The sequence below is a fragment of the Aspergillus chevalieri genome, chromosome 1 (genome assembly GCF_016861735.1).
Source record: "Aspergillus chevalieri M1 DNA, chromosome 1, nearly complete sequence".
NCBI lineage: Eukaryota > Fungi > Ascomycota > Eurotiomycetes > Eurotiales > Aspergillaceae > Aspergillus > Aspergillus chevalieri.
In genome coordinates, this window is record NC_057362.1 from 573,194 (window position 1) to 600,171 (window position 26,978).

At 46.8% G+C, this 26,978-nt stretch overlaps 6 protein-coding genes across 6 annotated transcripts, besides 3 other annotated features; 4 read left to right on the forward strand and 2 right to left on the reverse strand.

Annotated features, from left to right (window-relative positions):
- Window positions 1–3,586: 3,586 nt before the first annotated feature.
- Window positions 3,587–4,203, forward strand: aspf34 (cell wall protein PhiA; the record flags this gene model as incomplete). The annotated part of the gene is made up of 2 exons (XM_043276586.1): window positions 3,587–3,881; window positions 3,944–4,203. 2 exons carry the CDS (start codon window positions 3,587–3,589, stop codon window positions 4,201–4,203), a joined length of 555 nt encoding a protein of 184 aa, XP_043131316.1.
- A 287-nt stretch (window positions 4,204–4,490) lies between these two features.
- Window positions 4,491–4,943, forward strand: ACHE_10197S (uncharacterized protein; the record flags this gene model as incomplete). The annotated part of the gene is made up of 1 exon (XM_043276597.1): window positions 4,491–4,943. The coding sequence occupies one exon, from the start codon at window positions 4,491–4,493 to the stop codon at window positions 4,941–4,943; it is 453 nt and encodes a 150-aa protein (XP_043131317.1).
- Window positions 4,944–8,793: 3,850 nt separating this feature from the next.
- Window positions 8,794–8,799: a sequence feature (Protein overlapping with rRNA (ACHE_10198S, BCR82796.1) was converted to a misc_feature.).
- Window positions 8,800–8,907: 108 nt separating this feature from the next.
- Window positions 8,908–8,913: a sequence feature (Protein overlapping with rRNA (ACHE_10198S, BCR82796.1) was converted to a misc_feature.).
- Window positions 8,914–9,078: 165 nt separating this feature from the next.
- Window positions 9,079–9,300: a sequence feature (Protein overlapping with rRNA (ACHE_10198S, BCR82796.1) was converted to a misc_feature.).
- A 2,508-nt stretch (window positions 9,301–11,808) lies between these two features.
- Window positions 11,809–12,779, forward strand: ACHE_10199S (aminoglycoside phosphotransferase family protein; the record flags this gene model as incomplete). The annotated part of the gene is made up of 2 exons (XM_043276619.1): window positions 11,809–11,886; window positions 11,940–12,779. The coding sequence occupies 2 exons, from the start codon at window positions 11,809–11,811 to the stop codon at window positions 12,777–12,779; spliced, it is 918 nt and encodes a 305-aa protein (XP_043131319.1).
- A 3,804-nt stretch (window positions 12,780–16,583) lies between these two features.
- ACHE_10200A (crinkler effector domain-containing protein) lies at window positions 16,584–18,872 on the reverse strand (the record flags this gene model as incomplete). The annotated part of the gene is made up of 5 exons (XM_043276632.1): window positions 16,584–16,693; window positions 16,746–17,182; window positions 17,229–17,536; window positions 17,636–18,393; window positions 18,455–18,872. 5 exons carry the CDS (start codon window positions 18,870–18,872, stop codon window positions 16,584–16,586), a joined length of 2,031 nt encoding a protein of 676 aa, XP_043131320.1.
- Window positions 18,873–23,598: 4,726 nt separating this feature from the next.
- On the forward strand, window positions 23,599–24,867 carry ACHE_10201S (uncharacterized protein; the record flags this gene model as incomplete). The annotated part of the gene is made up of 1 exon (XM_043276643.1): window positions 23,599–24,867. One exon carries the CDS (start codon window positions 23,599–23,601, stop codon window positions 24,865–24,867), a length of 1,269 nt encoding a protein of 422 aa, XP_043131321.1.
- Window positions 24,868–25,708: 841 nt separating this feature from the next.
- On the reverse strand, window positions 25,709–26,944 carry ACHE_10202A (uncharacterized protein; the record flags this gene model as incomplete). The annotated part of the gene is made up of 1 exon (XM_043276654.1): window positions 25,709–26,944. One exon carries the CDS (start codon window positions 26,942–26,944, stop codon window positions 25,709–25,711), a length of 1,236 nt encoding a protein of 411 aa, XP_043131322.1.
- Between the last annotated feature and the right edge of the window lie 34 nt (window positions 26,945–26,978).

Genomic DNA, 26,978 nt, shown 5'->3' on the forward strand with positions numbered 1-26,978 from the left:
CCAGTCTCCCCTTTCAAGCGCTTTTCAGCCTTATAACAGGCCCGCCATCGGCCTCCTTACGACACTTGCATCATTCAATTTCCTCACTGTTGATTACCTGGTATAGTATTGTACCAGAGGTAGATCATACAAGCAGAAAGGAATAATATTCACCTCCAGTTAAGTTAGGATATGAACGATGCATATCGGACGGAGGGCATACCTCTCAACAAAGCTAGGGGATTGGTACGCGATGACAACTGACTAATAACATATATGAAGAAACAAACTATATAAAGCGAGTTTAAGGAAGCAATGGCCTTCGCAGATACTACATAGTTATTGTATATGGGAGCCTCTGGGATCTATACTGAAGGTATCGCTTATCTGCACAACGACCCAGTGGAAAAAGAAACTGGGACAAGACCGGGCTTGTTGACCGAAAATATTCCACCAAGCATTAAGCTTGGACATCGAAAACCGTTCTCTGTAACAGACGCCATGGAAGTCTCAGGCTTACTGGAGACCTACAGCCTTGACAGCGGACTTCTGTAGGGAAGTTACATAAATGCGGCACAATATACATCCGCTTCTGCAACCTGACCCCTGACCACGACGGCAAAGTCAAAACAAATTGTTCAAATATGAATTACAAGGCCTAGAACCGCAGAAAGTGGTGTGTCCGAGTATATTGAAGAGGTTCCGGGACGAAAAGCAGAAGTTTTCGCGGCCAACACTATTATGCAGTTTAAGGAGTTTTTTTAGGCTCGTGCGATCTAGAACTGCAGACGATCATCATTTGAACCCATTGCAACAACGCTTTCGCGCATACCCGGAAGTTATGGCCCCTCTATCAACTGTGTCTGTAGCAGTTTCGCTCGCTGTACCAGGCGCAATTGAACCCACTATCAAGTGACAATTTGCAGGGAGTGAGACTGGCCAGTGGGCTGGTTGTGGTGTAATTTACACTTGATTCTGCTGCCGCTGCCAGCATACCTCCCTCATCGCCAGAAGGGTAAAGTTGCTACTTTGTCTGTTTCATGGGTTCCCGAAATTGTTCTGTCTTCATCCGACGAAATACCATCTGGACTACAAGACGTGGCTCAATACAACCGCTGAATGTTGCCCATGTGGGCTGCTCTCGTACAGCCAAGAATTTACAGAAGTGCAACGGCAATAGCGATTCCCGAGCCGCCCTATAAAACCCGGCTCTGGTCATTGAGCCAAAATGCTGAGAGTTATGACAACAACCCCTGCGGGATTTGGGCACCATACCTATCAATTGCCATCATTCTGAGGAAGTGACCGATGCGCTCAGTTTATTCACAACATTGATAGAATAAACTGAATTACTATACTTTTCATTCAGAGACACCCAGGGAAACATGACGAAACCAAGTGGTATCTAGAGGAAGATTGGTCTGAAAATAGCTCTATACCCGAAAGACACCCGTTTCGTGCTGTCTCTTACGCTGGATCTTCATATCAGCACACGGCATATCCGCAGCTCCATGTTAGTAGGCGATCAGAGTTAAATGATACCATCGAATTATGGCGGCTGTTTGGAGGCATTTGTCCTTTCATGGGCTCACTTATAAGAATGAAGGATTTCCCGTCAACCAGATCTGAGGCGGAGACACAAAAAATATGGCAATGAAGCCATCCACAGTGGCTCATACTGCGGGCAGTTGCTAACATGAATGAGCCTTAGACTTCCAAAACCTTATTGCAGCAATATGCAAGATAGACGATAGTGATAACGTTTCATTTCCCAGCCGGCAAGCATTTATGATTCGTGATGATAAATTCATATCCGATAAATGCACCAACATGCAACCTTTTATGACTACGTAGCGTATTAGGCATGATTACTAGCTTCTTGTATCCCGTGCAAGAGAAGAAGTGGGTGTTGCTGATAATAGCAACCTACGATGAAAGTCTGAATGCTAGACATTGTGGAATGCGCTGATGATCGTTCTCTACTCGGATTAGCTCGCCAAGAACCATCTCAAAAAAAGAATAGCGGAAATAGCAAACAATTATCTGACTCACGCAGTGGAAAGATAATATAGGTAAATGCAATGCCTCTGGAGTATCGATTTCTCCAGCCAGATGTTTTCGCTGTACCTACTTCAGCCGAGTCTCTATTTCTCCAGGGGGGGATCTAGCTCTGTTAGCAATCAACTATCTGTATATGCTGGTGTGGCAATTCTTCTTGTTGTGTAATGAGTAGCTGGCGGTGTGTTTTTACTATGTTACTGTCTTCGTCTTTGGCTGCTTCGTGAAGCAAAGCGGCTTGCTGTCTCACATCTTGGGAGTTTATTTGCCAACAGCAACTTTCCTAGCCGCTCTGTTATTACGGGACTTCCTCTGTAACAGGCCGAGATGCATGGTAGCTGCATAAAAATAGAAGTGATATACTGCCCGTATACGTTACCTGTCTCTGATCCTGTAGCCAAGATTTGATTATACTATGCTCAACAGTTGTTGATAGAGACAGCGTGACAATTTGAAAACTTGACATAGTCCATATTGGCTCCACAATATCCATTGTCTATTTGAATCCGGTATGTTGTGTCGACAGCAATGTCTGAACAAAGTTCTAAGTCCAAAGTCCTTTTCTAAGTGACGGGGCCACTCTCTAGTTGCAGAAGGATCTTCAGATAGAGGTAAGAAGAGATGAGTAGACTCGACATTGGAGCTCAAAGGCTATCCAGCCTCACGTCTTCCGGGTACTTGAGACCACGCATACCGTATGTGGCCAATGCATGCAACTATTAAGTATAGACCTGAGACATACGGTCATGTGAAAGTTGCCAACAGCTAACAACGGTTATTCTCTGGCATGTTGTCAATTCGGCATAGAGCGTGAATTATCACCGTTCCGACAGGGTATTCGATATTTCGGGGTAGCTCCGTTGAAATCAGCCCAATCGATATCTTGAAGCTATGATATTATCGGGCCTTTATTTCCTTGACCTCTGTATTTTCGGTATTCCCTACAGGGCTCTTCCGATGTCTCAATATTCAGTCGGACTAGCCCGAATTCGTGATTTATCCATTACAGATCTTCACCTAGACTAGTTCGTACTCCGTATCTTATCCTATTCTTGACAACGCACAGCCACCGTTAGTACCTGATTGCTCCGATGCAGGACGGAAGTACCTCGGCACAACCCTGGAAATATCTCGAACGGAGCCAACGGTAGACCGCCGCGAGTCAAGACAATGTCTCACCATAACCCGGGATCATCAGGCCATCACATCGATTTGAGTATGGGGTACTTCCGATAACTTCTCAACGGGGTTAGCAACTCCATAGGGCGCTATACATTTACCCCTTATGTGCTGAGCTAAATCAGTTGGAGACGTTTCTCCCACCTTCGATTGTGGGTCCATAATGGGACCCTGGGCTAATTATAACTAATTATAGCATGCGATCTTGGTTAGCTTCACGTTTTCCTATTTGGTGCATAGAATATCCGGTAGCTCGATCGAAAGTATATAAGGCTGGTATCTCCCATCCAAATCAACACTATTAACAGCAACTCGAATCCTCTACAAACACATCTTACATTCAACCCTCTTTTCCAACCCAACCTTCAAAATGCAGCTCAAGAACGTCATCCTCGCCGCCACGGCCGCCGCCACGGTCTCTGCCGCTCCTACCGACGGACAGAAGCCCTTCGGTGTCCTCGCCATCCACTCCGGCAGCGGCGTCCAGAACAGCGGCTTCAACGCTGCCAAGAGTAGCCTCTTCGCTGGCCTTCCTTCCCAGAACGCCAGCTGCGCTCGTCCCGAGGACGGCCAGACCGCTACCTTCTACATCAAGGACAGTGAACTCTACCTCTACGACCAGTCCGCTACTCCCCAGAAGTTCTACGTCGACCGCTCCGGCATGGGTATGTCCTTACCATATAAATACCATCCTTTTTACATGAATGATTGCTAACAGACTGTACAGGCCAGGGCAAGATCGGATACACCACTGGTGCCCAGCAGCCTCCTAAGAACGCCGAGCAGAAGGGCTGGTCTGTCAGCGAGCAGAACTATCTCCAGTTCGGCGGGAAAAGCCTGATCGCTTGCCCCAACAGCATCGACGGTGCCTGGAGCATCTGGGCTTCCGCTGGTGTTGATAACCCTGCTGGTAACGAGAACTGCGTTGGTATTGCTTCTCGTGTTATCGAGTCTACCAACCCCAACGGCTGCAAGTACACTGAGTAAGCGGTTTTTTGGTTGATTACGGCTGGGGTTGTACTTGTATATGAGTTATACTGAGTAAATAATTAGCATTGTTTGTTTGTTGAATTGAATCAAGAATTGTTTTGCATATTTTGCCGACGTATAACTTCAATGAACATAGATCCCCCTTAATCCTCCTAACTAGCCACGAACGCCAATATCTCGAAGATCTAGCTGCAAAGAAACGCGCGGTATCTCACCCACATTATAGCTGTTAGCCGCACCTTTCGATTTGCTTCTAAACCGCCATTACCCAAGTCCATCCCAAGATGACACCCTACAGAGGTCATGAAACCGGTGACCCTGTGGGCATCGGCGAAGTCCTAGATGTCAGATACCGAATCTTCGAGAAACTCGGTTCGGGGTGGTATTCGACGGTTTGGTTAGCAAGAGACCAAACATACTATACAGCGGTTAAGATACTGGATCAAGATTGCTACGGCGGCGAACACAGTATCTTCGAACTGGAAATTCTGCAGCGCCTCCGTGATAGTGACCCGAATCATCCTAGATACCGGCATGTTTCTATTCGCCTCGACTACTTCATGTACGAAAGGCATATGCGTCTTGTGATGGAGCTTATGGCGGAAGATATGAATGGATTTTGCTTTTCCTTTGAGGAGGTCAAAATTCCCAATGTCACAATGAAGAGAATCACGAAGCAACTATTATTGGCTGTGGACTATGCACGTTCGTTGGGAATCATCCATACTGTGTCATGAAGGCCGTGCGAATACTAATTGCTTCTAGACATGAAGCAAGACAATATCATGATAAAAATCAGATAGCCCATTATAGTCGACCAATATATTGAGAAGCACAATTACACTCTCAGGGAATACAACTTCGACAACGCATCCGAGTTTTTAGAGGTCGACGTTGTCCTTTGTGACTGGGGAACGGCGAGCTGAGAAACAAAGCACCTCACGGAGCTAATACAACCGACGCTTTTACGAGCCTCAAAGTCATCTTACAAGCACCCTGGGCCAAGGAAGTTGGTATCTGAAATCTTGGTGCCTTGCTTCCGGAGCTCCTAGATGCGGTGTGCATGTTCACTGGTAGGGCTAATGTAACTGCCTGCCTAGGCATCATATCGAAGAGATTGATGCACTTTTCGGTCCATTTCTTCCTGGTTTGGTGGAGAACGGGAAGCCGGAAATCGTGCAGCAGATATTTGATTTGGATTCTTGGATTCCGGAACCTACTGGACGTTCGCTGGCGAGACTAGAGCGATGGGTTGAATGTATTAACGGAGAGGAGAAGGCGAGGTTGCTGAGGGTGCTTCGGTCTATGGTGATGATTGGTCCTAACCCACATAAGACCGCTCGGTCACTACTGAATGAGCCTTGGCTCATGAATCAAGCTCTCCTTTCCCAAGAGGTTCTCGGAGGGAACATATACTTCATCGAATTCTAGAAATGTCGAACCTGTCACATGTATCTAATTAGTTACAATTGTTTCCTCTCGAAACTAGAAATTTAAGAAGATACTGTACCGCTTGAGTTTACTCCTGAGTTCTCCATCTTGCGTCTTGAAATGCCCTTCGTATGCAAAGGCACAATGAATACCGAAATTCCTTTGGCACCGCTTGTGCCGGTTCTTGCTGCTACCAAGCCATGATCCGCCCGGCGTCCCTGAGTAATCCACTTCTTCTCCCCATTGAGCACGTAACTGCTGCCATCTGGTGTTTTAGCTGCGGCCATGGTTGATCCAGCCACATCGGAGCCGACTGTTGAAGCTGTTAACTCGATTCCATGCAATCTGGACATGCATGCTTACCAGCTGGCTCGGTCACACACAAGCAGTGTCTCTGTAAGCCTCGTAGCAATGGAGCGAGATAATTTTGCCCCTGCGATTCTGTCCCGTATCGATCAATGAGAGGTCCGCCAACGGACGCGCCGCCGTTGATGCCCCAAACCGTGCCTAAACAGTCACATCGGGCACAGCACTATCACAAAACCTAGTCTCGGTAGATTTTCAGGCTTTTCAAAGAAGGTCGAAAAGTCATAAATTCTTTCCTGCAGTTAGTTTGGAGACCACAATACGATAACCCGCCCTGTTGTTTCTCAGTGCCAAACATTTATATGTTCGGAATGCCACCTTTGTGTTTATGAAAATCGAATGATTAAACACTTATTCATCATAGCCGGACTCATGGAAAGTAGTATATATAGTGTGCTTGGATATCGTCCAGAAATTGTGCTGCCTGGAACATTATTGTTGTTCGTTGGTGACCTCTACCCGTCTTGATATCTCTGATGACACTAAAAGTAATTAGTACATCTGCTACTATTCCAGGAAGATCATATACAACATCTTCTTTCACCCTCTGTCTTCCATTCCAGGCCCAAAGCTGTATGCAGCATCGTTTGTGTTCTTTGCCCGTATGGTGTTGCGTGGGAAGCTTCCCATGGAATTGCATGAACTTCAGGAAAAATACGGCGAAATCCTTCGCATCAGCCCGGATCAAGTCACGATTATAAACTCAGAAGCATGGAAAGAGGTTTACGGCCTGCGTCCTGGGCATCCACAAAGACCAAAAGACCAGCGTCACGTCGTTGTAGGACCCAATAGCACGCCGAGCATTCTTCGCACTGATGATCACAACCATGCTCGCTATCGACGTTCTCTGGCCCATGGTTTCTCAGAAGGCAGCCTTCAGAAACAAGAACCTGGTGTCGAAGGCTATATCGACATGTTGGTTCAACGACTGCGCGAACAAATAACAAAGGGCAATGGTAGCACGATGGCGGGTATGATCCGGTGGTATAACTTCACTACATTTGATATCATCGGTGATCTTGCCTTTGGTGAATCGTTCGGCTGTTTGGATACGTCCGATTATCATTTTTGGGTATCGGTGATATTTAGCCACTTTGGTACAGCGGCATGGGCAAATGTGCTCAGGCGAATCCCAGGCGGGCACTGGCTGATGAGATACATTGTTCCCCCAAAAATGCGGAGCGAGAAGAGAGCCCAAGATCAGCTGACAGAAGCCAAAGTTAGCTATGTACATTTACATTCAAGACATTTGCTTGGTGAGATCTTACCCCACCCGGGATCCATTTCCCACAGATATAGTCACCTTCACCCTCAATCGTACGCGGAAAACCGAACGGAACAGGCGGATACATGCGCAGGCCCCTCGTTCAAAACGGCCAGCGTATATTTCAGTTGGTTAAAAGCAGGCCAGGTAATCTGCTCCTCGGACGAAAACGAACCTCGAATTTCTGCTTTCAACTTGTCAAAAACGCCTGGTACGGTCAGGATATAATATGTCACCCCAGACAGCAGGGTGGCGGTGGTCTCTGATCCCGCGATAATCAGCACGTATGAATTCGCGACCAGCTCATCAAGAGTCATCCCCTTTTCAGTGACGCTGTGCTTGAGGACGTTGCTAAGGAAGTCTGGTCTGTAGCTGCCCTTTGAATGCGTGAAAGCTGCATTCAGACATTTGTCAGAATCCCAATGCTGGCGACACAACGATCTTCGCTTAATTTTAAAAAGCCCAGCTCCTTCATCCCAGAAAGATTTCTGGGTAATCCTGAGTTTGACTTGGGCAAAAGACATGCCCTTCAACCATTCAGTCTAGGGCCCCGGAATTGCCTCGGCCGCAAGTATGTTATATCCCTTTTGTTAGCTTTTTATGAGAAAACGATTGACTCGTCTGGAATAGCCTAGCTTATGCAGAGATGCGGCTAATCCTCGCACGGGTGATTTGAAATTTCGATATGGAGCTTGCTCCAGAGTCTCAGCGTTGGATTGATCAATTATCATTTATGCTATGGGAAAAGCCGGAGCTTCGAGTCAAGTTTACTCCAGCAGCACATACCGTGACGTATTAAGAGAGTGAAGATTTGTATGTAATACAGGGACTTAGGAAAGGAAGGATTTGAGGGTGACTGAACGTACAGGACATAAGGGTAGGTATGACGGTAAGATAGACTCCACATCGCAGTTGAATGCAACCATAGCAGTATTGGTTGGCTTCTTCTTGCAGACAGCAGACAAGCAATATACAGTACTAGAACAAACCATTTCAAAGTTTCAGTTTGCTTGCAAAGAGACGCCTATCCATTACTTGAACAGTCACATCTCCATCACTTCTTGTTCAGAAACCTACTAATTCGTCTGACCGGAGAGAAAGCTCTATAATACGGCCCCGCCTTTCATCATTTGGGTCAAGATCCACCAAGCAATCCAGCTCGTCATCAATCGCAGGCCGAATCCATAGCCAAGACCGTCACAGTGAGTAAGCATATCTTGATGAGCTCAAAGGATACTGAGGATATCCGTTTAGACAGACCTCAACGAGGTGAGTGTGATTAGATTTCTGTCGGCAGTCTTGCCCGCACGGTTTATTTCATAAGTACTGTTTGATTTTGCATAGTCCTGCCTGCTCACCCGGCCATCTCCCTTAAGCAAGGATAAGAAAGGGCAAAAAATACTTTAGAAAAAATTAAAAACATACAACAGCCGGGATTCGCTGGTGGTCACCCACCCAACTACTAACCGGCCGGCGTGTGGCTTAAGTACGGCTGAGCGGACGGGAAGCCCTGTTTTCCACACCCTATGGTCGTATGTGCCGGTAGCTTAATCAATATTAACTGAGATGGCTTTCAGTTAGAGGGTGATGTCGCTTTTCAGTCGCGCGACCAGGGGTGAGTTAGGGTGAGTGCGCTATAGATGAGGGTGAGCCATCACGCAACATCACCCAGCAATCTCAATCCTTTGAAATCCTTCCAATCTAATGATGCTACAGCCATGGTCATTGGCTGTCCTTTCCAACCTCAGACACCGAACTACTTGGCATCTGCACATAGCCACAAACAAATCTTCCTCTAATAAGTAAATCAGCATAAGAGCCAAAGCCCTTTTCTATTCTGTCGTGATAAAGGGAAAGCAGTCCTGAATGAAGATGAACCCAGCGACGATATCTCCGATGATGAGGGCCAGCTGCCTCCTGAACACTATTTGGCCCAAGCAAAGAGCTTGAATGTCTCCCAGCTTCGACAGCAGCGGTATAGCGATGGCACTCAGGAGAAACTCGATGAGACCCGCATGTACTGGGATAGGTAGGTAACTCTCCTGACCCTTAGGCTATGTTGAAAGCTCATCGGTGGCTTCTTGGCAGATATTGTCGGCATATTAGTGTCGACCCGGTACAGCACCGGCAATGGATCTCAAACTCAGATGAGACAGTCCGTTTCCTGTATGTATTTTTTTGGCTGGCGGTGTGATATCCGTCGCGGCAAGAATGGTCGGCACTGCCCAGGCATTGGATACAAGACCTCGCTTGACTCATTCTGGAAGTTGTGGCATCTTGTTCTGAAACAGGAGACGGCGCCAGGACTGAGCAAAGATATAATTATCAAGGTGCAGGATGTGAGTATATAATTCCCTTCTGTTATGGCCAGATAAGGAACAGCCACCAATGAATATGTAGGTCATCGCCATTGTTGCCAAAGAGAAAGGCCTAGAGCTCGACCGACGGCCAAAGAAGAACATGTATATTGAAGATGTTGCCGAGTTTGCACGCGTTCTCCTGACCACTACTGATATGACATTTGACTGCGGCTGGCAGCGCATTCAGATCCTTTTCTTCTGTCAGCTCGCAGCCATTACTGCAAGCCGTCCAGGGGCACTCCTCCACCTTCGCTATCAGGACATAGGGTGAGAGGACATAGCGCTCACCCTGACCTGAGATCCAGAGGGCAGACACCCTCGATTATTCATTTTCTTGAAGCCGGATTTCACGAAGAGGTTCCTTGGGAAGAAGGCTGCGTAGGTGTTCTTATTCTCATAGCTCCTTAGGAGCCGGTCGGCTGACAGAATTGAATAGGAATGAGTTTAAGATTCCAGAAATCATCTTTGATCCGACTTTGGTCCTCAATCCACATGTATGCTTGCTGAGTATGCTCTTTCATATCAAAGGCTTCAAGAACATTTCTACTAGACCTCGGCACCGCCCGCCCATCGCCCACCCGTTTGAGCCCATAGGGCGGCCACTGGGCGCCCGCGCCCACCCAGGGTGCCCGCATTGGGCCGCCCTGGGCCGCCCGTTTTGGCCCATTTGGTGCATAATCCTCCTAATTGGGAAGTATAACTTAATGACTCAGCTGCTAAATTACCGATAATGAGAGCATATTATTATTATTTAATCAAGTTTATTGTCCATACCGAGCCCTAGAGCTATGGTAGACCATGATTCGTGGACTCGAGGTCAGTGGCTATTCTACAGTCTCTTGTCCCCATAGGTTCCTGAGGCGTTAGCCCCCTTCTATCATCTTTCCGATCCTTTTCCTCGCCCCAGACCGCCTGTATGCGCAGGGCTTTTGAGCACCGTGCTCTCCTTGTGTTTTGGAGCAAGATGGGTGTGGCCTAGGCTGACTCTCAGCCTTGGGCTACCCTCCCTGCTACCCCTCTCCTGTTCTAACTGCTTCCTCCAATGCTCCCAGTCCCCATTCGTCATCTCTTCGGGCCCTTTCCGCCGTCTGCTGTAGGTGCGCCCGGGGTAGAGCTATGCTGGTGCTGGCTAGGAATTGTAGCAATGCCCTTGTAGCTTTGGGCTCTCCTAGGAGTCGTCCTTGTGGATATTCTTCTGCAGTGGTGGGTCTCAAGACTCCGTCAGTCTCTAGGTCCTTGTAGAGCCTGTTTCGTTGGTGTCGCCATTCCGACATTCAAAGAGAAGATGGTGTATTGTCTCCCTTGATATACCGCATCCTTCACAGGTTGCATCCTCCCGGACCTGGATCCGATGTAGGTATGTTCCTATAGCTGCATGTGCTGACTTCAGTTGAAAATAACGGCTTGCTAGGTGCTTGGGAGCTATTGCAGCTGCCTGGTCAAGCCGCCAGTTCCTCTGTGGCCTGTATGTTTGTTGACCTTGTTGGGATCGCTTTCCAAGTTCCTTGTTGAGCCATCTCTGTCTTTGTGATCATATGCTATTACATTAGGGTTCGCAAGCACTAGCAAAAGTAGTTAGATTGAGGTAACTTAATATGATATATGCCACGCCGTGGGGAGTCTCGCCAGTATGTATGATAGAATTAGCTTAGCTACTAGATAGGCGATTCCGCTTCGCCCATCGTATGTTCCGTTTCAGAACCTGGCGGCACGTGTTCTGTTTTGACACGTGAAACGAGGAAGTTTCGGGGCAGCGGTGCCGATTCTCCGGATAACTGTACGAGGCCTATATGACAGCCGAGAGCTATAGCGACAGTATCGCGCAGTAGAGAATGTACGTAGTATTGAGTCTGCTGTAGAGAGTGCTTGCTGAAACTAAGAGCGCCTCATCGCCATACGATAAAACCTCTCTGCTAATTCGGTCCGATATCCGATCTTCATCAAACACGCGACCGCCTTTCCGACGTAAAATATAAAATAGCAATTACTACTACTATTATTACTACTACTACTACTACTGAACCATCTTAGTTCCCACAAAACTCCGTGATGAAGGCACTTCTTGAGTGCTCACGACAAAAAAGAAAGTATTATCTTCTTTTTTCATTTATCAGTTTTACGTTCCTGTCTGGGGAAACTTGAATCATTACCTGACTCTTAAGGCGTCCGCTGCAGTGCGCAATGCCCGGTCTTGATGAGAACGTCCCATCACGAGCTCCAGACGGGCCCGGAGATACAACATTTACTCCAACCATTGATGCATGTGCTTTCCTACTCAGCTGGTAAATCTTTCGATTTTAACATTCTCGCAGGCCCGAAGCAAGGACGATACGAACATATTCCCGCTCGATGGCGTTGATATCGAGAGCGTTTCGAACAAGGAATTAGTGCGGCTTGGGGAGACTGCTCCTGTGCTCTACCAAATCGGCTCAAGCAAAGTCCTACAAATTTGTCACGACCTAGTATTAAAATGCGGGCCTTTAGTTCTTCCCAGTGAGGGTAGAGCTCTAGAGTTTGTCAGAGCGAGGACCTCAATCCTAGTTCCTCGGGTCTACCGCACATTCCAGGTGGACGACCCCTTCGAGTACTATGGGACACGAGGCTATTTGGTCATGGATTATGTCAAGGGCCAAAATCTGGGAGATTGTTGGAAATATCTCACCAAACATCAAAAGGACGATGTGATCTGTCAGACAGCGGCGATAATAAAACAACTTCAATCGATTCCGATTCCAACAGCCGGCCCTCTTGGAGGGGATCCTTGTCGGGGTAAATTCTTCACAGACTATGGTGCCGGTCCATTCAATTCTGGGTCCGAGATGGAAGCTTGGTTTAACCACAAACTCAAGATATGCAAAGATTATAACCAGGCCCCCCAAAATATCCCCTCATTTGACTTTCAGAAGTTCGTCCTCGTGCATCAGGACATCAGTCCTCGAAACATGATATTGGACGCTGCTGGAAAGGTTTGTTTGATAGACTGGGCACATGCGGGTGCTTACCCTCCTGCATTCGAGCGAGCCGCGATAGCCGAGCAGTACAGATTCCCGGAGTTCAACAAAATGATACTTCATGTCATGCCAGAATACGACGTCGAGGTGCGGCAACTGCAGTCAATTTGGTATGGATTATCAGTTGCCAGTCTCGCATAATCACCCACTTCTTTCTCCGTCACTTGAATCTGCCGTTAAGGGCAACCTCCATCCAACACCGCTGGATGAGCCCGCAGGGGTAGATAGCAGGCAAAATATACCCCCAGTTAGCTGAAGTATTTATATTCAGGTGTATGGTGCGGATGTACGGTGTCAATAAGGAAGGAAGAAAACTTGATGCTAGTTTTTTTTTTTTTTTTCAAATGTACGCTGCTCTATCTACCTTAACTGTTCTTTGTTCTCTAGTTGCATTAATGTGATCCACGGCCGAGTTGCGCACCTTCGCCGCAACCAACATGATTTTTAAAGCTTTTCAACCACAAACACCATTTAATTAGGCCATTTAAAAGATGAAGTGATTAACTATTTACTAGGGCAACTTCTGATAGTATGTCCAACAGTCCCACAGCAACTGCAGCGTGGTGGAGCGCGCCAATGACTTACAGGTATAGGCTCATCAACCTGTGCATTAAGCTGTGTATCCAGCTGCTGAATGCGCTCACGACCTTCCTGTACAGATATAAAGAGATCAGTCCCTAGAGGATCATGTGTCCTTACCTTCTTCTTCTTTCGTTCATTTTCAGCGCGCAGAACCTTGTTTTCTTGTAAAAGAAGAAGGTTCATATTCATTGCCATCTGCACTGCCTTTTCAAGTTGAATATGAGAGACTAAACTGCTAGAAAGCGCTCTCTTCTTTTGAAGACTTCTCTGTAGGTTCCGAACCTTGCGATCAGTTTGGCGTGGATTTTGAGGTGTTTGCAAAGCAGAGGAAATTGACCCTTCAACTTCAATAAGAGGTGGTGTCGGCGTACGAAGTTGAAAAGTAATCTTTTTAAGAACCCGGCCTTTATCAAATGGCTTAAGGCCAGCACCTGCGAAGCCATTGCATATATTCTTTCCAGTGAAGACCTGATCGCGTGTAGGAGAATATAGATGCAGAAAATCCACTCTATCAATGTGGTTATTTCCAGCCACCATCTCATCCTCTCGACTAGTTTTCCGTACGTGCGTTTAAGCGGCCAAAAAATACCAACATCAAGTGGTTGAAGAAGATGAGATGTATATGGAGGCATACAAAGACAGATAATAGCATTCTCTTTGCAGAAAATGTCAAACTCTGCAGTTTGGTACTTGAATGGCCATCAAAAATAAGCAACCGCTTGTCACAACCTGGCTTCTCTCGTATCGTACCTAGGGTTCTAGTTAATTGTATTTCGAGACAGGACACTTACCCTAAGTGTCTCCAGATAGTCGTATGCTCAATGCCCCTCCGGGTCCAGTTCAGTAAGTCGTATGCGTCGATGGGTATATCGCCCCCTCCAGGCTCCGTAGGATAACCAACAAGTAGAAGCGATAAAGGTAACGAATAGAGAAGCAAGGCCAACCGAGTATGTATACTGGGTTGTCCGTTAAGTGCGGACGAGTCAGAAACTAGAAGGTAACCAATGCTGAATGACTTTAATTGATCGCGAAGAAGCTAAGTACATGAATGAGTGTCCTGATATATCTTTCTCCTTCATAGCCATCATGTCCCTTCGCTATGTTTGGATCTGATTGTAAATATGTGGGAAAGAGTAACTTAGTTAATTGGGTGGTCGGTTGTCCCAACCGGCCAGTTACAGTGGGGAGAAAAAAGTTTGAACCTCCCCCCTATTCGCCGCCTTTGCCCACCGCCTACTTATCAGACTCCCTACATACCACAAGCCATTGCCATATACGCCTATCCTCAAAATGCCTCCACAATGAAAGGAATTAAGCCCCCAAATACGGTCCCGAATATGTGAGCTACACTCTATCAAATGGGGTCCGAAGAAAGTTCATGATAAACACCCGGAGATCCCTGTCAACACTATCAAAACAACCATACGACGTGAGCGTGAACGTGAGAATAACCAGTCAAGATCACGCTTTGGCAGGCCACACAAGCTGAATGAAGAACAACGCAATTATATCCATGATACTGTTACCCCCAATCCTCATACCAAATATGAGGAACTACTAGATGGAGTGGACCATGTGGTTAAAAGGCGCTCTCTACAAAACCTCCTCCGTGAATCCAATCTCCGAAAATGGATACAATTAAGTCGGCCCAAATTGACACCCCAACATGCTTCTCAACGCCTAGAATGGGCAAAGAGGTATGAATCTTTTACTTCAAATGATTGGGCACAAGTTAAATGGAGTGACGAGTGTACAGTGGAGAGAGGAATCAGGAAAAGACCGATATGGACATTCACAAAACCCTCGGATCAAATTAGGCTTGGTGATGTCCACACTAAACCATGTGGAAAAGGCATAAAGCAGATGTTTTGGGCTGCCTTTGGAGCCTCTATAAGAACTGGCTTAATCCCTCTTGATGGGCATCCTGATGCTCAGCGTGGAGGAGTTACAGCAAGGATAATCAGCATTTTATATCGGTCTTTCTTACCTGATTTACTCCAGCCTGGCGAAGTCTTCATGCATAATAACGCACCTGTCCACACTGCAGGCATTGTACAAGAAGTCCTTGATGAACTAGGCGTGAATGTCATGGTCTGGCCACCGCATTCACCAGATCTTAATCCTATTGAGAATCTTTGGGCATTGATGAAGCAAAAGATCTATTAACTCTACCCTGAATTAGAGTATGCACCAAATACAGAGGCATCTAAAAGATTATTGATTCGGGCAGCCCAAGAGGCGTGGCATGTAATTGAGGATAGGGTATTAGTTAGTCTGTCAGAGAGCATACCTAACCGCGTACATGCAGTCATCGATGCAAATGGCTGGTATATGGATTATTAGAACCGGCAGTATATTATAGAATATTGTTTGGTTTCGCAAGGCCATGCTCACCAACTGATCACCCCAACGCTCACCCTCGACTCTAAAGGCATCACCCCAATTACCTGAACCCAACTAGTGCTCACCCAGACATCACCCTTAGAGCAGCAACGAAAAAAGGGCAAAAATGACGGTTTGCCGCACTTAACATGTGGCTTGTGTACGGTCAAAAGTAGGGTGAGTACCCCTAAAGGGTGCGAGGTGGTGTCAACTTTTGGCGCTCGCGCGACTAGCGTGGGTGCTCTATAGAGGGGTGCGATACTCCACGGCCACTCACACCCGGTGCGAAACACCCACTCTACCCCTGTCCAGGCGCTGGCATCATCAATATGGCGGTCAGTTGTGGCCATGTCTTTGTCTCATGTCAAATAATCTAGATTAAGTTCGGTTGAAGTTCCAGTCCGCTTCTGAGATCAATCTGGTTCCAAGGAGCTTGCTCGAGGCTCCCAGGGACACAGCCGACTATCCTATGAGCTAGGCTGAGATCCACAGGGATTGAGAGCTCCCATGGCCAACCCTCATATCAGGGTTTAGTTTTGGAACCATGGAGGTATGGATAATATCTTCTATAATCTCTAGTTTTATTTCCCAAAGGCCTAGTGTATGGAGTTGACTGCATAAGCACCTTTTCGATAGTAAATTTTTTTTTCTCCAGACCTTTCATGTTCACTTCCAGATACAAGTCCATAAATCTACCTTCATCGACTACTTGTGACCTAAGAGTATTGCCATGGTCGTCACGGGCTCGGTCTAGTAGATAAAACGAGCTACTATTCCCAATCGTAACTAGATGGCCATAAGACGAGAATATCGGCCCTGGAGAGGAAGGAAAGGAAGAAGTCATGGCGGCAAGATAAAGAAAACCAGGTGAATTCATCTGATTGCTTGCTAGTTGAAAAGTTGGCTACAGCTAACAAAGCAAGTACAGAGAAAGACAGACGCAAGTAAACAGTATGATAGCCATATCATCCCTGCTTCTTGTCAATTCTTTAGATGCACAGACATCATAAGAGCTTTCTGATGGTTATGCAGCTGCAATACGGAATAATCATTGGCAAACACAGCATGCCACAGCTTAGGCTCCGAGAACTCTATCAAGTTGTTAGTGAAATAAATTAAACTAAACACTGGGTAAGAACACACCTTTGGTTGGTAAAGAAGTCGCACAGTCAATTATGATCCAATCCTTGACCATTTTCTCCTCCAGCCAGGGATGATATTTTCCACCCTCCTTGAATCGAGAGATATGCTCATTCACTTCAATATGATCTCTCAACAACTCAATGGCCCATTTCTTTTCTGGAATATAGAAATCCACTCGACCATCTCTGGTTCTTGACCATTCAGAGGATATCGGTACACCTTGCCCTGCTGTATGGACAAATCCCCTGTAGAATTCAGCTTGATACTGTGCTTCCACAGGTCTGGGTTGTGATGCAGTTGACATCTTTTTGCCCTCAGCTGAGTTCCTTAAGTTCATGATGGAGAATTTGCTGAGAATCTCTTTGCATAATTTCTGTAGTGAGTCAAATCTGGCAGGCAGGGGTTTTGATATCATGCCAATCGAATATTCAATGTATCTAAGATGGTCAGTTCAGAACGACAATAGGGACATGTGAGAATTACTTTTCATGTAAGCGTGATGGCAGAACTGCAATATCATCACCATCCAGAGCTACCCTGTGAATCCAACCATTCTGATAACAGAACCTGATGTCTGCATCATTCAGATTGAAGGGAACACTTCCTTCCTCTGTAATTTTGTTCAATATGTTCGAAATCTTGCTTGTGCACCTCTTTATATGAGGGAAAGAGCGATCAACCGACTCTGTACTAAGCTTATCAAAGACCTTGGCGGTGTCCTCCAGGAACCGGATGACATGATCTTCCGTCAAGGTTCTAATAATCCCATGTTTGATGTCATGGCGGTAGTTCTGAAACTGTTAGCTTCTCAACTTAGATAAAGCTCTTCACCATGCCTCACTATTAGGGGGTGAGGGAGACATCAAAATAAAAAATAATTTGGCACATACCTGAAAAATTACATTGACTAGGGATTCAACCGCTCCTGGATGACCACCTGATAGCACAAATATGTAGTCCAGGGCATCTTCATCAAAACTGAATTGTTGCTTTTGCTTAGACAGAAACCTAATCAATCGTGAAACAACATCCTTGAACTCTTCGTTGCTGTAAAATAAGCCTATAGATGGTGAGCCTGGCTGGCTTTGTGGCGTCAATGAGATGCGTTGTTTGTTGGCAAGGGTAACTGGAGTGAAGAATGTTTGATCTGGGCCTGTGCCTGGACTGCCATAAGAGCAGAAAAGACATAGTCGAAAATCATATGCACAGACAGACTTCTGTCTCGCTTTGAAAATCGTGTTCCAGAGCACTGTATCACTGTAAGTCTTCTGTGCCTCATCGACGAGAATCACAGTGTCTGATGTCACAACCCAAGAAAGATCCTGTTCTGATTGCAATGAAGTTGTGGTATAACTAGTGGTGAAGGCACCTTCTAGTTCTTTATTATTTTTTTTGACAAGCTCGATAAAACTGCCCCAAGGATTTTCAGAATCAAGTTTTTCCCAGTCTGTGATCAAGAAAGCCTTTCTTCCCTCTTTGTGATAGTAGTCCCTCAGAAGTTGAGAGAGACATGTTTTGCCACTGGCTGGAGTTCCACGCACATGGACTATGTTCACATCATCCAAAATGGCTGCAAGTTTGGACACTGTATGCTCTCGAGGACATATTAACGGATCCACTGCAATGGACTGTGTCTGAGGTATATTCACTGTGACGTTTGATTGTTAACTCCAAGCATGAAAAGATCATTGAGAATGAGATACTCTCACCACTTTGTGATTCAGAATGCTTCCGTTTCCGTGTAGTTGTATCTCCGCTCATCACAACAACAATATCCACATCTGGATCCTTGCTTTCGGGGAAGAGTGGGTTGGTCGTGATCATTCGGCGTGGACGTAGAAATTCACCATCATCAATCCTGAACTTCTCTTCATGATTGAGTTGCACCACAGGGCTGTAGAGCTTGAGATCACTGTAGTGAGGTATGGTATTCTTGATTTTTTCCCTGATTTCTTCCCAGATCTTCTTTTTGAGAGTGTTGATATTATCTTGGTCTGCAACACATTCCACAGGAAATGACTTCTGAAGACCATCGGATAAAGCGCACCATAACTCACGAGTACGCGGTCGAGACATTGTCAAAGATTGAATTGGGTTGAGCACCCAGCTGGTGATGGCGGCGGCCATTGGAAGATAAGGACTAGAAGTGCACCTGCCTGATGTGAAAAAGAAGTGCACTTGCCTAAATTAAGAACAAGAAATGCACCTGCCTGACCAAACAACACTGTAAGAGGAGAGGTTGCTGACGGCCTTTTTACACAGAGGCAAGTGATATGTGTCAGTTTTCCATCCAGGATTATTTTACGTCAGTTGAGAAAGAAGCTTGCAGGGAATAGAATGTAGTGAGATGAGAGATGATCATTATGATCATTAGAGATGAATGCTAAAGACCTGCCGCCTGTGCCGCCAAGGAATGTGAGCATGTGATGTTAGTGTGTTGATTGGTTGATTGATTGATTATGTCATACGCCGTCCCGGAGCACTAACTAACGTATTTCCCAAGCGAGCCGCCACCCCAAGCGAGCCGCCAGCAGTTATATACCATGTAAATGGCACTTTTAAGCCTGCCATATCTCAACAACAAAGTAGCTAGATAAAATGGTGAAAAAAAAATTAAAAATAATGATCCAATTCCTAGCCCAATATATATACTATTCACATCCTAATATTCTCATATGTCTATTGTCGGTGTGAATATTGAAGTCTTGAAAAGTGCCATATTATATGGAATACAGCTTCTGGCGGCTCGCTTGGGGTGGCGGCTCGCTTGGGAAATACGTTAGTTATAACTATTGATACCTATTTTACATCTATGCTGTATGCTTGAGTCGGACCGAGTAGACGAGGTGTCCAGTAGATATACGTATTAGCTATTTAGAAGTGGGTGTGAGTCCACGACGAGCTGTGTATTCCCTCATGCGGTGGCCTGGCTAGGCTATGATAACCAACTCCCGTTTTCCCCTTAGCGATACCCACTTCAGAGAGAGCGAAACGAAAATCTAAGGCAGGAGAAGAGTGCATGAATACAGAATACAATCAGAGTCCTGGGCGCTCACTATTTATCGTCACTTTTAAGTCATTTCACCTCCACCGTGAGTCTCCGCTCACCTGCATGATTCTGGGCACCACCAGCGCAAGGGCTTCCATTTTTGGATATTCCATCGCATCCCTGGTGTCAACACTGTATCTCTGGTGCTTGAAGCTATAGATTCCGCACCCCTATGGTTCGCACCCGCCCCAATTCTTGGCTTCAGATAAATATTGAGATATAGGGCTTTTTGACTATTGACTGTGCAAATACGTTCGGCTTAAGTTTGGTCAACCGTTCGGTGGGTGCCTCACGGGTGAGTTAGAGGGTGAGGTCGCTTTTTAGTCGTGACCAGGGTGAGCCAGGGTGAGTGCAAAATAGAGAGGGTTGGCGGTCATCCAACATCGTGTAGGGCCGCGCGATTTCAACCCTCAGAAATCCTTATGATGATTGGCTCTTGTCTGGATGCAGGGCCACTGCAGTGATGTAGCTCCGCTCAAAATCAGTGCTGTGGTTTTTCATGCCGAGTTTATCACTCCTTTTCTGTCAGTTGGTACTGAGTAGTCAAATCGAAGGATCGATCATCGCCGCGAAGGACCAATTTTACTATCCTCGCATCCCAGTTGGAGCGATGTCACTGTTACAAATATTTCAAAGCTTAGGATTAATGATGATCACAGGCATGTCACATGATTATAGTATTCGGGGCTCTTGGTCTCATGTTCCCCTTTTCGATAACCTCTGCAGATACGACTGAGCTGAAAGATCATCCAATGTGCATAGCTGAAATGCAGGACTTACGCAGCCTTAGTCCAGGAACACATAGTCAGTGCACGATAGAAGCCGACAATGCAGTCCGGCAGCCACACTGTTGAGGTTTGGATTTTCCCGTGGCAGCGGGAATGGTAAGGGCTGAATATACGAGTCCAACTTCTTAGCTGTCCCTTCCTCCAGTGAATATTAGCGAAGGCTGTCATCTGGATAGCGGCAGTGACGCTTCAAATGATGGAGGATCTGTAAGATCTATTTCTTCAGGCCGTCGATGCTGGTCGGCAGGACCGCAGCCATCAATGATCCAATAAGCTCATTTGATCTGTATAGTTGATTGTGATCGGCATTTACTACAAGCAGGATCGAAAGCCCTTGTGTTCGGTTGCTTTAAGGAACCTTATGTCCATTTATCAGCCCTGGCTATTTGTGACGAAAAATCATACAAATCCCTTGGCTAAGACGAGCAAAAGAAAGTCCATAGTGTTTGCTATTATACAGTCATCATGGAATTTCCATTCTCTGGGAATGTTATGACCAACAATTAAGCCGATTACGATGTCAGTGCGCACTGGGCCGCCCTTAACCTCAAGAAAGAGCAGTACAACTACGACGTCTTTGGTCGGCCCATCTACTACAATAATTCGTGTATTGAGATTGGAAACTCAAAGTACACTATGGCTGATCTTGGCGCCGCTCCAGCTGAATCGATGCCGAAAGGTGTTAATACCGCGCGAGTTGTCGACGCTCCCAATAGTATAGCATCTTTGCAATTAACATTTTGCTACAGATCACTTTTGACCATCAGAATTGAAGATGGGAAGGAAAGCTATGCTCTGTCACTCAATGCGACAGGCGTTGAGCCAAAGGCCGAAGATACTGATTATTGACTTTGGTATCCTACGCTATGCCAAATGCCTGGCCGAGGACTTCAACTTTTCGCAACTGCATAAATCGTGAAGCCAGACGGAAGCGCCTCCTACAGGAAGTATGAGCTTAACGCCACCGCCCTTTATCGCCTTGGCTTGGAGGATAGGGCTTCTCTCGTGAGATTTAAACAAAGAAAAGGCGATGGAGGAACAAAAGAAAAATGGTTGAATCACCGAGCAAACCCTAAAGGTATTTCTCCATAGGTGGATGGACTTACCCAAGCGTTGTCGCACTGTGAGGTAATCTCAAACGTTGAAGTCCGACCGGAGGGTCTTGTTCCTAAGGTGGTCCGCACTGCAGTTGATACAGTAGGTTAAGTGCTTCCCAAGAAGTTGATTTGAGCAGAAATTTCAACGGTCAGATAGCGGATGGAAGTGCGACCGGGTTTCCAATGCTTCAATTTTGATCCTTGTTATTATATAGGCATGATTTTGATATCTAGTATATCAATTCTTAATACCAGTCCATCAAAGTTCATAAACTAAGGTGTCTACCATATGAAAATTTCATAATGGATGACATTGCTCGATGAAAGGAGGAATGGGCGTAGATGGTGGGCAAGCTGGACAAGATACCCCAATTTGGCGAAGAACCAGCGACTTTTGCCAAGCTGCTTCGGCCAATTGTGATCCATCTTTGCGCGAAGCCATCAATTTCTGGAGCGGATGAGCCCAAGAAACGGGCAGAAGTCGACCATATTACCTCTCCGGTTGGATCGCCGCCTTTTGTTTCTGGAATGAAGATGGTCAGCTTTTATATCGGGATGGTCCCGTCGGCCTCGTTACTTGGGAATCATTTGCAGGCTATAAGGCGAGTTGTGCGTTAGGCGGCATCCTATTCTATCATGTCAACACGGAAGAAATCCCGTGCGGGATGGTGTCGGTTCCTGTGAGGGTCAACGATAATGGCGATATCTATACACCAAGATCGTGGCCGGTATGGTCGGAATCCATGCGATTTCCAGCGGACAGATTCTGCATGGAGCAGATGACCACGATGGCCCACACCGCTTTCCCAGGGGATTTAATTAGGAACTGACTCCATATGAGTATCTTCTTGCCCCCTAACGGAGGAGGCCGGCTTAGATTCGATTCAACCGGTGTCAGGGTGGTGGACGTATGGGACTAAGAGTCCAGAGGCCGAGGAAGCACGCGAGACAAAGAAAAGGACCAGTCTGGAAGACTTGGCAATGTAAAACTTTAGGGCCGACTTACCAGGGAAAAAATCTGCCTTTTTCATGTTTTGGCATGGCATGCGTGTAATAGGACTGCCTCCTAACGCTTTTGAGCGTATCCGTCTGATGAAACACGAAAACGAAAGAATACGATGGACTGGAGGAGCTATTTAGGAAGAGCCGGTAAAGCCATTACTCTTTATGAGCCTCAGAGCGGGAATACTTTCCCCAAGAATGGATCCCGTGGCAAACCCCGCTTGTCGCATGACCAGAATAGCTGACTTCCACGGAAATCGAATCCGCTATTATAGGTGGGAAGAACGAGTATAACAGATCATAAACAGACTCAAACGTGTAGGTGCATCTTCTCGACCTACAGCCTTGTCATGGTAGATCAATTGATAGGGCCAGAGGAAGAAGGATAACCAATGTCTCATGCAACCGCGATGCTTCATTGTTGCAACATTCAAGGTAATCGACGGCGCAGCTTGCTGAAAGTGGACAGAATGTTGTCTACAACTCTTCTAGCGGGAAGTATTTCCTAATTTTAACATGCCATTCCTCGATAGAAAGACAGGGTAAGTATCCTGTTTCCCTATACATTTGTACTATATGACCTAAATAACCGCTCAGAAACATCAAACTCATTGTATATTTGCGGAAAATAAAAAGGAATCATTTTTTTCTCCCCAGGTTCAATTTCTAGTGTCATCACGATATCGAGATTGGCTATCCTTCCTGATTTCTATAATAGCATATGCCAAGCATGTATTTTCTCGCACTTATAGCTTTTTTTTTTTATCTACCTTATTATAAAGCCCTTTTTCGACTATTTCCGTGATCCGAAGCGTCTGCGAAGTTATCCCAACTACAATCTTCTTTGCGGAATTTCTAATCTTGGTTGGTGCTTGGAGACATGGCGAGGGGGCATCCGATCGAAGAAGCTCAGTGAGATGCACAAGAAGCACCCAATCATCCGCATCGGTCCCAACTCACTTTCCTATGGTGACCTAAATGCAATAAGAGACATTTACGGGCACGGCACCAAGTGCTATAAAGATGTCTTCTATCAGACAGAAGCCGGCTTACACTTCAACCTTGGGAATGTCATTGACAAACAGGACCATGCGCGGAAGAGGAAGATGCTCGCAGGCGCATTCGCCATGAAGAACGTGCAAGCCTGGGAGTTTAAGGTGGCTGAAAATGTAGCTCATTTTATCGAAGCCTGTGACAAACATTGCACTGCGCCACTACCAGAATCCTGCCAGCCTCCCGACCCGAAAGATCTGACGTTTGATTTCCGCACGTGGACGAACTTCTTCACCATCGATGCAATTGCCAATATTGCTCTCTCGGAGAAACTAGGTGTGCTTAGGACTGGGAACGATCTCGTGTCCGCCCAGACTGTGGATAACGTACAATACGAAGTGAAATTCCGGGATTGTCTGCATGCTTCCAAGATAGCGCATACGCGTATTGCCTACGCAGACAAATGGTATTGGTTCAACAGCAAATACGCAACCCGCCTATTACCTTCCTATCGAGAGCTGTGGAGGTTAAGCCAAGGTTGGAATGACTTCGTGAACCACCAGGCAAGGAAACGTCTCGCTCGTTCATTTGAGGATGGGAAGGTAGACGACTTCTTCCAATGCTTGATGAATAGCAAGGATGGCAGTCCTAGAAGCCTCGAATGGGGAGAAATCGCATCCGAGGTAGGCGTTCTATTAGACGCCGGTTCTGCGACCACCGCAATTGCTCTGAACAACGTAATGTTCTGGTTGCTGCGAAGCCCCTCCTGTCTTGCCCGCCTGCAGGAAGAAATCGATGCTGCCCTTGACGTGGACACTATCGTTGCACCCTACGACAAAGTGAAGCATCTTCCCTATTTGCGGGCCTGCCTTGACGAGAGCCTCCGCCTCACGCCCCCTTTCTCTTACAATCTACCTCGTCGCACACCACCTGATGGCGCAGTTATACTAGGTACTCTTATCCCCGGTGATACGACTGTATCTATGTCATCCTATGTTGCACATCGCGATGAGCGGATCTTTCCAGCACCTGAGAAAATCATCCCTGAGCGCTGGCTTTGCCTTTCAGCAGTGGTCCTCAAGCATGCATTGGACGGAACCTCACTTACTTGGAGCAAACTATTATGCTTGCTAGCGCTGTACACCGGTATGGATTTGCACTCCCACATCCGGAATGGGACCAGGATCGGGTAGAAGTGACAAATCTGTTGCCGGGGCCATTGCCGTTGAAGGTATGGAAGAGGAGTTTAGACTAGACTTGAACAAAGTCTTCAGAGGCAGAGTTAGGTTATAGTGAATGCTAGTGTTCACATTGATTTCTCCCATCAAAGACATACAATAGCCAAGATAGACAAGGTGCCATGGTTTCCAGATGTTGAGAAATCAGTTCACATGGATTTCATGATTTATGAGTCGCCGATTCATAGAGCACATAGCCATACCAGCCGTCACATTTTTCAGGTTGTTCCGATACATTGATCCAAGTTGTTTAGCGGTCGGCTTCTTCGCTCCTCCGCACCTGAGTATATAAGTTGCAGTATCAGTTGTATTCATGATGGAACTGACATTAGAGATAAACATATTCTTGTAGTTTATAGAACTGAATCCCCTCGTGGCTGACTGCAGAGCCAGGCAATACTATGTAGGGAAAGGTGCACGTGATTACTTCAATATCCAAAATTCGGGAAATGCAGCTTCCTCTGTCGTTAATAGCTTCCTGCAACTTCCTTTTTTTCTTCTGTGCCTTTTTTGCTCATTGCATTGACGAGCCGAGACCTAACTATTGCCGAATACTGGAGCACCAATATGTGATTGTCTTGGCTACCAAGGGTAGTACAATTTACTCTGTCGAAACATTGAAGGCTGGGTGAAGAAATCATCTATTTGGTAACCAATGTATCATTATAGAAAATCGAAACACATGTAAGAACAAAGGAAGAAGTGAGAAGAAAATATACTAGAGAAACCAACAGGTATAGAACATTTCTTTTACACGGAATAATTTATCCCAGAACTGGTTTGGAGACAGTGCAGCTCACACAGCGACTTGGGGTTTCTGCAGTGGAGCGTGCGACTCCAATGTGCTGCCATTGGCGTTGACAAGCGGGCCCGAGAGTGGAGCGAGGACATTGGTGGCGTTTTCCAAGGGACCTCCCAAGGCCATCAGAATCTGCTCCTTGGTGGCATCAGCCAGTCCAGCAGCCTTCAGGGTTCTTCCATGCTCGAAGTAATCGAAGCCGCTGACGACCGATGCCATCTCGATGAGTGCCCGGATTGTTGGCGACGCCAGACCACACTTCTGACCGAGCTCGTACCAGATGACCATCCCGTAGAGGATGTCCTCAAGCAGATAGCGATGCTTCAGGCTCGACGGGGAACTCTTGGTCTTGTTGTGGATCACGGACCCGATGGCAAAATCATGATAGTCGTGGAATTCTCGATCGTGCTGGTAGTTTTGGTTCATGTAGGTGGTAATGTCGACGAGGTCGAAACCGTAGGCGCGGCCAATCGCTACCCGCTCCTGGTCCGCTTTCTCTGTCACCTTGGAGACAGAGGGGGACATGCCCTGGGCGTAGAAGAAGAAATCGCCCTTGGTGGCCTCGATCCAGCCCGCATTCATGAGCGCCGCCGGGCAGTGCACGACCGGGTTGATGTTGTTCAGTCCCACTTGGAGGAGATTCTGGCACCACACCAGGCGCTGCGAGAAGATCGACTCGATCTGTCGGCGGAGGGTGAGTTCCGCCTGGTGGCTATGACGCTTGGCCTGCGTGGTTGGTGGCTCGGCCCAGATGGTCAGGCTCTTCTTGACGCCCTTGACGAAGACGGTGTCACCCGTGATGCGGACGGCGTAAGGAGAGATGTCGGTTTCGAGAATGGCATGGCAGTTGACCTTCTGGCGGGCAGCAAGGTAGAAGAAGTTACCGACGTTGATGATGAGTGTGTGGTTTCGCAGGTTGAATTGGCTCAGTATCTGCAGGATGGTGTCCTGGCCGTACGAGGGCACGGTGGACACGAGGAACGGGGAGTGTCGAATGGCCAGATACAGATCACTGGTGGTCTTGATCTGGTATCTTCCATTGACGTCGTCCCCCTTTGCATTCAACCAGCCATCGTTCTTTTCGATCATCGGGATTGCACCACGATGGTCCGGGTGGCCGTACAGCATGACAGATTTCCCACGGCTGGCCAGGTCCGCTGCAAAGGCACATCCACAGGGGCCTGCGCCGATGATGGTGACAGATGAGGTTGCGTCGAAGATTTCAGCAGTCATGATGAGCGAATTTTGTCTTGTGTCCGCTGTCGCC